Raw genomic sequence first — 11,451 nt, 5'->3', positions numbered from 1 at the left:
TATGAAGCTGGCTGAGGAGGAACATTAAGGACCACCTACAGTGAGTGGTCTTCTTCATAGAATACATTTTCACACTTGGATTCTTTGGATTCTGAGATAAAGGTGGCGCGTGCAGAAAAAGGAAGCGGGACAAGCTCTATGCAGGTGCTGGAGTGGCTTGTATTATCATACAGCTGTGGTCAGCCCCCCCCCACACACACAAACACACTCAGAGAGAGAGAGACTCCGCAAAAGCAATTATCTGTAATCTGAAATGCTCATATGCACACACACAACACCCCCCCCCCCCCACACACACACACGCGTCCATCCACTCTCTTCCCCCAAGGCCCACGGTGCAATCCCCACATAACAAAAGAAGCCCCCGGATCTTTCGAGCAAGGGGGGGCAATAAAAGACGCCCCTGCGACGCTTTTGCCCGTTTAACGACTCACACGCGTCAGGACAATCACACACTTTAGGGCTGAATTAAAAGGGGAGTGAGAACAAGGACCCCCTCCCTCATCCCCGCCCCCGCCCCCGCCCCCGAGGAAGAAAGGCCGAAACAGCCTGGAGAAAAGCCTGGCACGCGACAGAGACGGGGAGAGAAATCACGAAAGAAAAAGAACTTTTAGGAAAAAAAAGTAAAAGACAAGACCTTCCATAAAAACTCACTGATAACAAGGCAGAAGTAGCCAATTAAAAACTAATATAATCTTTCACACACAAACGTTAACAAACATTCATCAAATGCAAAACAAACAAAAAAAACATGAATATTCACAAAACACGAACTTTCACAAAAACAATCACAAAAAATAAACGCAGATGAAGTATAAACGATTACAGACTGCGCGCGAGCACTTTGGCCTCTTTACAGTCCAAACGTCCTGATTCTTCTTTTACCGCCTTCAGCTCCGCCGAGTCGTAAACGCGTGTATTTGCATACGGAGCCCCGCCTCCTGCCCGGCCTTAAAAGAGCTCCCTCCCTGCCAAAGAGAAACGCACACAGGTCTAAAGTCCACGCAGCAGCCGGAGCTGAGGGCACTTCAGTGAGGGTGAGCTCTACACGGCTCACAGCTCTTCAGCACGGTCTTAACTTTTAACTTAGACTTAACTTAAAAAACTCCACTTCGGGGTTCAGCTTTTGTGTGTTTTTTTTAGCTGGATATTTTGTGTACCGATTACCTGCAGCCAGCTCGGATAGGGTTTTTCTAAGTTTTTTTTTCTTTTTTAGTTGTTTTTTTCTGGCTTGGACATTCCTGCAGACCGGATAACTGCGCTTTACTGAGGGTTAACTCACTAGGCAGCGCATCTTCCAGGTCGTTTTGCGCCTTTTCTCTCCGTTGCTGTCTTTGCATTGTTGATTTGGAACCAAGCCCGCTGGACACCATCTACGGTCTGCTGTCTCGGCAGACGGAGAACCACCGAAACAATGGCTAACGTCTTACCAGCGTGTCTCCTGCTACTGCTGTCGGCCCACCTGGTGAGTGTTCTTCCTCTGAGGCCTTTCTGACATCGTCCACCGTCGCGTCCCAGTTCCGTCCTCACCCTCTCTCTCTCTCTCTCTCTCTCTCTCTCTCTCTCTCTGACCTCAGGTCCGCTCCGTCGGTGTGTTCGAGCTGAAGGTCCACGCGTTCCGCAGCGCGCGCGCCCTCTGCCAGCGCGCCGTCGACTGCCGCATCTTCTTCCGCCTGTGTCTGAAACATTCCCAGGACGTGATCCTGCCCGAGCCGCCGTGCACCTACGGCTCCGGCCTGACGGAGCCCTTCAGCGCAGACCAAATCTCCAGCAGCGCTCCCATCAGAGTGCCCTTCAACTTCAAATGGCCGGTGAGCAGCTCATCAGTGCGCTTGCGTGTAACTGATGCCCATTAATGATCGGAACTTTCTGACAAAGTGAATTCTTCGTTACACGTGGGACAGGATCGCATAGTAGAGCTGGGCGATGTGGCCAATTGTACGTTTTAAACAGTACATGATGTAACCATTTTTGTTCGGACGTCTATTAAGTTAGAACAGAGTTGTCCCATGTTTTAAAATGACTTATAAAATTATACATTCAATCGCTTGTGTTCAACATTTCACACACTGCAATAAAGGTAATTAAACAGGATTAATTGTGCTCTCTTTTTAATTAAGCATGCCGGTGATTAAGATTTGACCATACAAAGCATACTGTGACTTAATGTGATGTCATCTGTAATCCCAGCTGAAATAAGGATGTGTGTATGTATGTATGAATATATGCTAAAATCTACTTGGTTCTTTTCAGGGAACGTTTTCCTTGATAATCGAAGTGTGGAGTGCTGAGTCCTCTTCCGAACAGTCCACCGGTAAGACCCGCACCCCTTCACCCAGTGCAATGTGTGTCCCTTTCTCTCCAAACCCCTTAGAAAAAGATGGAACGACTGAACAAGTGTTTTATGTGCGTTACAGAAAACCAGAACAATCTCATCACCCGCCTGGCCACCAAGCGCACGCTAGCCATCGGGGAGGAATCGGCCCAGGATGTTCACCAGGGAGAGCAGAGTGAGCTGCACTACTCCTATCATGTCGTCTGTGACGAGCACTACTACGGCGACAGCTGCTCGGACTACTGCCGTCCCCGGGACGACACCTTCGGCCACTTTACATGCGACGCCACTGGCAGAAGGATTTGCTTGGAGGGTTGGAAAGGAGATTACTGCACAGAGCGTAAGTGTCTCTTATTTTCAATAGAAATCGAGCATTGTAGTCCTAGAATTAGGAATTACTCTCAATGAGTTAAGAGAAATGAAAAGCGCAGGTCATTCAAAGACTCCTAACAGCAAGTTCAACAGTCTTTTTTATAGTCAGTTGCAAATCTCAAGTCGCAGCAGATCAGGGTCTGTCTGCCTGCTTTTGTTGGACCTGACAATGGGAGCAAGGAGCATGGTTTAACAGGCGCACGCGTTGGAACTTAATGTGCTCTGCCTTGCGTGAAAAAGACAGCATGTGCTTCTTTTGTGTGAGTCCCAGCTGCTTAGTTTTTAGTACTTAACAAATACTTGATGTGTCTGAGCCTCACGAGAGGAGGGGTTGTTTAGTGCTGGGGACCTGGGCACCTTCATTTTGATTTACCCCCTTTTTCTCTCCCTCTCTTTTCTAACAGCCATCTGCTTGTCTGGCTGCAGCGAAGAGCGCGGTTATTGTGAGACCCCCGGCGAGTGCAAGTGCCGCCTCGGGTGGCAGGGCCCCCTCTGTGATGAGTGCCAGCGCCACCCGGGCTGCTTGCACGGCACCTGCAGCCAGCCGTGGCAGTGCAACTGCAAGGAAGGCTGGGGTGGCCTCTTCTGCAACCAGGACCTGAACTTCTGCACTAACCACAAGCCCTGCAGGAATGACGCCACTTGCACCAACACAGGACAGGGCAGCTACACCTGCACCTGCAAGCCCGGCTTCAGCGGCACCAACTGCGAGATTGAGACCAGTGAGTGCGACAGCAACCCATGCAAGAACGGTGGCAGCTGTAACGTAAGTACAACTGTGCTGCAGTTTTCTTTCGAAAGCCAGTTTGCTTCTATCTACTGTCTACTGCAGAAGCTGGATTCCTTACAGGTTTTTCCTCTGTCCTTGTAGGATCTGGTGAATGGCTACTCATGCACATGCCCTCAGGGCTTCTACGGGAAGAACTGCGAGATCAGCGCCATGACCTGCGCCGATGGACCCTGCTTCAATGGTGGCACCTGTGTTGTTGACAAGACCGGAGGCTACTCCTGCCATTGCCCCGTCGGTTACATGGGCTCCAACTGTGAGAAGAAAATCGACAGATGCAGCAGTGACCCCTGTGCCAACGGTAAACACTATGTCCCTTTAACCACTACCTTTGAAACTGGGTTTCTGAGAAACTGTTATCAGCAGAGTTGAAGCAACCGTGCGACTCTGGGGCATTCTTTAGCCGTCATCATCTTCTGCCTGAGTGGCAGCATGCTGTGTTGCTCTCCTAACACTGCTGTGCAATGCTGCTTTAGTATTTTGTTTTGAGATGCATCCATTCAGCACAATGTTGTCAACCGCAGCAAGAATGTTGCTCAGGCAGGATAGGGGAGACGCCAGTGTTCTGATATGAAGGCCAAGATAGGGCCATCATAACGAAGCAGCCCCTAACACGTCTTATTGCGAAAAAATACAACACTTCGTTCCCAAGGGGTCTAATTACTTACTTGTCCATGTTTGAAAGCCTTATCACTCCACTGCTAAATTCCTTCTGACAACCTTTGACTATTGTACACAATCTCTTCTCAGTGGCAGGTCCCAATTTGCCCGCATATTTAATGCAGAGCATTCCATATTCTGAGCTGTAAAATAGTTTTTACAGAATGTAGTGCTACAAAGTAGCAAGATTTGTGCAATGTGACAGAGTTTTGGTGTTGTCCCATAGGCTTATTATTCAGATGTTTTATTCAGGAATCTTACATATGAATTATTCACTAACAACTGTAAAACAACCATATATGTTTTTTAGATGTGAGAATGATGAAGCAAATGGGCTTTTAAAGTTTGTCATCTTAGCATTTCATTTAATCGTACATGGGAGCAGCACCGACTCTAATATTTGTAGAGTTGCAGAGTTTCATCCTTTTAATTCTTTTCTCTTATAGGTGCACAATGTCTAGACTTGGGCCTCAGCTTAGTGTGCAAATGCCGTCCAGGCTTCAAAGGCACTCACTGTGAAATCAACATAGATGAGTGTGCCCGCAACCCCTGCCGCAATGCTGGCACCTGCGTGGACGGCATCAATGACTATACCTGCAAGTGCACACTGGGCTTCTCAGGCAAGGACTGCAGCGTCCGCACTGATGCCTGCAGTCGTCTGCCCTGCGAGAACGGTGGGACCTGCTATACCCACTTCAGCGGGCCTGTGTGCCAGTGCCCACCAGGTTTCATGGGCACCCGTTGTGAGTATGACCAGCCTCCCACTCATGCTCCCCCAGGAGATGGCTTTCCAGCAGCCCTGGCTGTCTCCTTCACCCTGGGCCTGATCACCCTGACTCTGGTGCTGTGTGCCGCCATAATCCTCCTTAGGCAGATGAGGCGTAGCGGAAAAGTCGTGTCCACCTCCGTCCAGAACCAGTTGGACACGGTCAATAACCGCACCTCTATGATCTCCACCTCGCAGTCTTGCTTCAAGGAAAAGGAAGCTTTCCTCATCCCTGGCGGCCCATACAAAGTGTCCAACAAGGATGTAGCGCTGAGCTCTGGTATGCTGGACAAATGCTCAAGTGACAAGGCCAACAACAAGCAGAATATGTTGGACTACAATCTGGCCGATGAGAAACATACAAAGGACAAGCTAGACCTGTAAGTATCTCCTTCATTCTCTCTATATACTGTCAAACCATCTGTTTACCGGCTGTTTGAATGGGTAAAACTGAATTGGGGCTAACCTGGATTTTGTTTTCTTTTTCAGGAAAGAGTCCAGCATATTGGTTCCACCTTTGAGCTACCCTAAGGAAGGTTTATATCATCCTGTATACATCATTCCAGAACAGATGGAACCATGTATTTTTGCTACTGAGGTAAGAATCATTCATAAAAATATGCCCTTCATTCTTCTGTGCTCCTAATTTTTTGTTCCTTAGCCAACTGCTTGGTTTTCTTTCTGTCCTTAGGTTTAACTGCAACAGTATTCTCTAATCTGGAGCACCTCAAGCAATAGCAGGCTCTGCTTTACCATGTTTACATGCTTTTAAAGGAAAATTGGAAGAACTGAAGAATATATATTATATAGACATATATTATTTAATATTTATTCATGCTGCTCAGAATGAAAGGACTACTTTTTGATGTGGACAATGTTGTTGCGGAGACAAAGCAAGAGAAGTTGAAGGGCTGGAAGACCAACCGCCAGCATTATTTGCACTACCATTTTTCTTTCTGTTTTTTACATTCATCACAGATACACATGCATATGGTTTTTTTTATTATAGTTGTTAAGAAAGGAATATGAACTCTGGATGAACTGGAGAGAATGTAATATTCCTCAATCGCAAAAAGGCAGGACCTTTTCCTTCCAGGTGCCTTATATGATGAAAAAAGGGCATCTCAATCTTAATGAACTCGCCTTATCGCTTTATTATACCAAATGAGGCCATGCATCCAGTCAATCAAACCCTGAGACTCTGAGCTGAGACAAGGGAGATGTAGCGGAGCAATTCTGGAGGCTGACCTTGGGATACCCATTGGACCTTTTGGAATGCGATTGAGGATCTATCTGACGACAAACAATCAAGGTGATTAACAGGCTGGTTTCTGCTGGAGGCAGTGCAGGCAGTGGTCACAGGAAATCTGAAATCATTGTGTAACCACAAACTGTTACACAATACCCAATGCCTATTATGGTCCCGACTATCAGTGAAAACTCAAGTGAACTTAATCCAAACAAGTGCCTGATTTTGTCTGTACCATGGTTTAATGAAAAAGAGGTACTGCTTAGAAACTCGGAATTGTCAACAAGCCCTGTCTAAATTTACAGAACTTGTAAAATGATTTGATAGGCTGATATACGTTTTACATTAGAAGTGTTTTCAGCATACAAAACAGCAGTTTTTCTCAAAGCAGTAGCTGGGGTACAGATTGTTTGTACAACGCGACTTGATGGATTGTTGTTGCGTACAGCTTTCATCCTGCTCATCGTCCACTGCCAGTTAGCTATTTCCTACATTCCCATGACTTGAAAGAAGCGTTTCATCCAAACTGATAGCCTCGCTATTGTCAAGATTTCCTGGCCTGCATCAGGGTCTTTTCAAAAAAGATCTCATCTTAATGGGGCGAGATGCTTCACTAGAGTTTTTCATGATTGTTGTGTTTTTTTTTTTTTTTTTTAACTTTAAACCAAATAGATCTTTTGTTATGTGTTCTATTAATATCCTCAATAATTTAACAATGCAATGTTGTACAAAACTTTGAGATATTTCTACTATTTAATTTGATTGTATATAATTTGTATTTATAAAGAGAATTGTATATATGTCAATGTTATGTGCCTATCATCACAAAGTCACAAATATATATATTTTTCTTAGAATAAATCATAAAATCTATATCTGTCTGGTGCCTCATGCTTGTTCATTGTTATGGACAATGTTGTAGATGGGTGTTCACTCTAGTCCCTGAAGCACTTTCCTACTCTAACGTACACTAGTCAAAAAGATTTGCTCAAATGTTGGTTTTTGTAATGATCACTGATACTTATTGAAACATGCATGCAAACATACAGTACAGTGCAAAAGCCAGAGACCATGTGTAAACGATTTAATGTCCAGTCAAAATGGCGATGAGTGATTTTCACTTTTTAGTGTCAGGAAAAAAAGCAGAAATATTTAACCGAAAAGTACACAGAAGCTCCAATAACTAAACATAATACCAAAACTTCGGGTGTTTAGTGTGTCCACCCTTTGTCTTTATCACAGCTTCCTTTTTTTTTTTTTTTTGAAAGACTTGCTTTCGCTTTTTAAACAAACTGCAAGAATGTTTTTCCACGCCTCAAAGTTCAGTCTTAAAGGACTCTTGACGTGACCAATCCACTGTTCTGATAACATCAGCAGTGACTAGTTTCTCTTTTTTATCTTTTTGTCTTTTTCTTTTGTTGTTGTTGTTACCTTGTCACATCCTCTCAGCGTTGAGTTATCTTCTGACAGTGGAAGGATGAGCAAAACCTTCAGATCGGAAACATGAGTGTATCTCTCAAAGGTCTTTAAATTTTGTACTTAATGTAGGAAACAGACAAGTATATTCATCCCCCCCAGCCTTGATTACAAACCACTCAAACCTCAAAACTCTTCACTGCTGTACACAGACCATCCATGGTGGGGGGGATTTTTTGTTCTCCACACATTTCCCACAATGTAGTCCAATACATTTTCAATGGGATTTGAAGTGACTGTGTCAAAACTTGAATTTCCTCCTCCTCAAACAACTTCCTCATTTCATGATCAATCGGGTATCTTGCGCTGCCATGGAATATCCAGTCATTTTTTTGTTATGTTCTGTGGTTTTCCTCCTTTAGATACACAAACACCGGAAACAATTGCTAAACATGAGTGTATGACACATGTTGTTAGTTAGTTGTTCGTTTTGATGATCAAGCACTTTATTCAGTTCGTTTGATGAGTTAGATGTTAAATGTGCTGGAGCAAATGTGCAGGAGAGGAGTACTCCAGAACCAGGATTGGGAAACACTGCTCTAGAGTGAAGGGTCTTGGTTAATAACATCTGGGTCCATAAACATAGTGGTCAGGCTGGCCTGTTTACAGCTGAATGACTAGTAGATTGTTGCCTAGGAGGCAAGTGTTGTAAATCCAATGAGATGCATCATTCAGGATTAATGGATGAAAATACTGCAGAGCAAATTCCACAAAGCTGCAGGAGTTCTCACAGCATACATTATCACTCTGCAGACCAACTCTAATCCTTCATCTCATTGCTTGTGCATATGTAAGATAATCCCTAAAACTCCTGTCAAGCATCCAATTCATGAATATCATATGGAACATTCATGTGAATCCTCAGCAAATCTTAGAAATCAAGGAAGCTGCTTGCTGATGCAACAGCTGGGTTTGCTGTTGCATCCTCTCCTGAAAGGATGTGTGAATGGGGCTTCTCTTTGTTGGAGTTATTAATGGCTTTCGGACTGAAATCACCTGCCACTCACAGAACTCTGTGCTTCCTCTACGTACTCCCGTGGCTTGAATGGGGGATGGGGAGGCCTCTCTCGTTGGTCGTCTTTCGGGAGTGTGAATATGTGGGGCCAGGCAGGTCTGACACCTGTCCCCTGCTCTTTCAAGCCTACCCACCTCTGAAGACAGGTACATATATAGGCAATATACTGAAGCTATTTCATTTTATTTATTTATTTATTTTTTTGCAATTCTTTCTTTTTCCAGTGTAAACTTCCAATCATTGACATTCATGATACACAGTTTTCCTTTTGTTATCACTTCTGATATCACAATTATGACTGTTTTTATACTTTTAACAGAAAAAAAACACTTACAGAACAAGGAACTATTTACAAGGAGAGTGTGGAAGCTATTTTAATCTAAAATGTAAAGTGTAAAAAATCTTACAACCACTTTCCACTGGCTTTTTTCTTGCTTACTCAACTTCTGTAACTAAAGAGTTATACTGCCTGGAATTCTGTGGTCAGCACAGTAGGAAATATTAAGGTTGAGCTAACATAAGGACAGACATGTACTTCACACCAGTACATAAATGCAGATGTTTTGTGCTACGCAATCGCAGTTTCGCACATCAGACAACCATGTGTCAAGGCAATTCATAGTGCAATGGAAGCATGTTGCATTTGGAGGGTTGCAGCATGCTTTTTTCTTGTCCACGGTAACAACAGTCAAACAGTAGCTTGACAAGTCTCACACAACGGGCTGGCTTGTATAAACTTGTAAAACATTATCACCTCTTCATTAAACAGAGCAAGTAAAGCAGCATACATTCACTGTCCATTCTTTTTGTTTACATTCCTCTGTATGATTCTGGCAAAAGAATGTTTAAAAAGAACTATTCAAAACTCTTTGAATTATACCAACTTTTCTTCTTTTACAGTATTTATCCAGAGATATTTACAATTTCAATAGTGCTACAGAAGTTGGTGAATGCAGAGCTTTGCCAAGAGCACTTACTGGTGCATTGTTATGTATTTGTCCAGGCAGTGAAGTGAAGCGAATCAATCAATCAATCAATCAATCTATCTATCTATCTATCTATCTATCTATCTATCTATCTATCTATCTATCTATCTATCTATCTATCTATCTATCTATCTATCTATCTATCTATCACTTCCCACACAGGTGCAAGCTGCTGCTCTCCCTTGATTTAGTGCAGCTGTGCTTAATAAGGACAGGAGCATGGACACCTTTAAAAGCTCTCTGTGCTGAGTAGCAGCATATTTTATTAACGTGCAACCACTTGACATTTTGATCATGTCAATTTAAAGCCCTCAGTGTAAGTTCTATTCCTCCTTTCCAAGAAATCTAATACAACAGTGTTATCACCAAAAACCACACAGTTGACTCAATTCATGATAAATAGGCAGAAGAATTATTATCTGCATTAGATGCTGTTCATCAAACGTATCCTCTTCATTTTAAGAACAAAATCTTTGGTTTAAGAATCTTCAAACATATCATTGCCCTGGCTCTTTACAAGCTTTTTGCAGAATCAACCTGATAAAAATAGTTACTCACTTTTTTGTTGTTTCTTTGGTGTTTTAATGATATACTGCTGTATAAAACCCAGTGTTCCAACATACTACAATCACAAAAACATGCAATCACTATTTCAAATATTAATAATTCCAATAAAAGTATACAACTATTGTCTGTTTAAATAGCCTACTGCTACAGTCTCCCTGCAAAGCATGTGCCAAGGCAACACAGGGGCAATCTGCAAAGAGTCCAAATCCCAGGACTGAGTGGGTGTTACTGGTTGGGTCCTCTGCGCTGCGCCAGAAATGATAGTGTGGGTGATTAGTTGAAATATGGGAGGTTCAATACGAAAGCCAAATAATATCATCATTTCAGTGTAAACAAGTGTTAATGATTTTCAGTACAAACTTCAGTGAAAACACTGTGATCAAGACAGGGAGTCAGAAGCGTGTGCCCTAGTGTTCTTGTGCATGCTATGTGACTTTAGGATACTGTGAGGCAATATGAAAGCAGTGCTGCAAATCTGTACTTTTATCAGTGATTCATGCAAAGCAATGGCCTCTGCTGTGGTCACATGCAGAGACGTGTGATTACAACATCCACTTCACAGCATACAATGTATAAACGCTGGGTTTTTGGCATAATAACAGAACTAATTTCTTCGTTTGTCACTGCTTGTCCTCTCTCTCTCTTTCTCTGTGCAGCTGCCCTGCTTGAGTATGCCCCACACTGTGTAAAACTGTGGTGTTCAGATAAGCACCTGCTGCTAAGCTAATTGGTCATGCTGACGTTGGTTGCCCTATGGACGAGGAGTGGCCATGTTCCCGCATGAGGCATTCTGGTATTTCATGTTCATCATAGACCTTTCTCTTTCTTCTAAATTCCTATCCTCCTTGCCCTTTGTTTGGTGAAAAAACTACAAGACAATATCATAAAGTCAGTTTACATAAAATCAAAATTTGTGACCAAGACATCTTTAGTGTGCAAACTTTGCTCTGGAGCTTTAAGCTAAAGTCCTGAAAGCTTATACCCCACATCATGTCACGTACATTATCACACACTGGCCTCAAACCACTGTGGTTAAGTAATCTCAAATAGACTTGCTTAAGTGGTTTCTGACACTGTATGGCCATTATCTGTACAAATACCAGCAAAAATCAGACTTACAGATGGCTAGTGTTGATTTTAGCTGTTACCTAATTTTGTCATTTTAAATGATAACAGTGTCAAAAACTACATAAGCAAGTTTATTTGATATTTCTTAACCACTCAGCACAGTTTGAGGC

At 43.2% G+C, this 11,451-nt stretch overlaps 1 protein-coding gene across 1 annotated transcript; it reads left to right on the top strand.

Moving 5' to 3' along the window:
- The first annotated feature begins 975 nt into the window (after positions 1 to 975).
- On the top strand, positions 976 to 6,989 carry dlc (deltaC). The gene is made up of 9 exons (XM_037546354.1): positions 976 to 1,465; positions 1,578 to 1,811; positions 2,254 to 2,314; positions 2,418 to 2,675; positions 3,112 to 3,473; positions 3,579 to 3,795; positions 4,601 to 5,300; positions 5,410 to 5,518; positions 5,612 to 6,989. Exons 1-9 carry the CDS (start codon positions 1,415 to 1,417, stop codon positions 5,615 to 5,617), a joined length of 1,998 nt encoding a protein of 665 aa, XP_037402251.1. The 5' UTR covers positions 976 to 1,414; the 3' UTR covers positions 5,618 to 6,989.
- Positions 6,990 to 11,451: the final 4,462 nt, after the last annotated feature.

The sequence above is a fragment of the Pygocentrus nattereri genome, chromosome 17 (genome assembly GCF_015220715.1).
Source record: "Pygocentrus nattereri isolate fPygNat1 chromosome 17, fPygNat1.pri, whole genome shotgun sequence".
NCBI classification, from domain to species: domain Eukaryota; kingdom Metazoa; phylum Chordata; class Actinopteri; order Characiformes; family Serrasalmidae; genus Pygocentrus; species Pygocentrus nattereri.
This window is presented reverse-complemented; position numbering and strand designations above follow the sequence as displayed.

Excerpts from the sequence above, each read along its gene's own strand:
- dlc (XM_037546354.1), top strand. The coding sequence starts at position 1,415 with ATGGCTAACGTCTTACCAGCGTGTCTCCTGCTACTGCTGTCGGCCCAC. Across the intron at positions 2,315-2,417 it reads CTCTTCCGAACAGTCCACCG|AAAACCAGAACAATCTCATC; the intron begins GTAAGACCCGCA and ends TGTGCGTTACAG. Across the intron at positions 3,796-4,600 it reads CAGTGACCCCTGTGCCAACG|GTGCACAATGTCTAGACTTG; the intron begins GTAAACACTATG and ends TTTCTCTTATAG.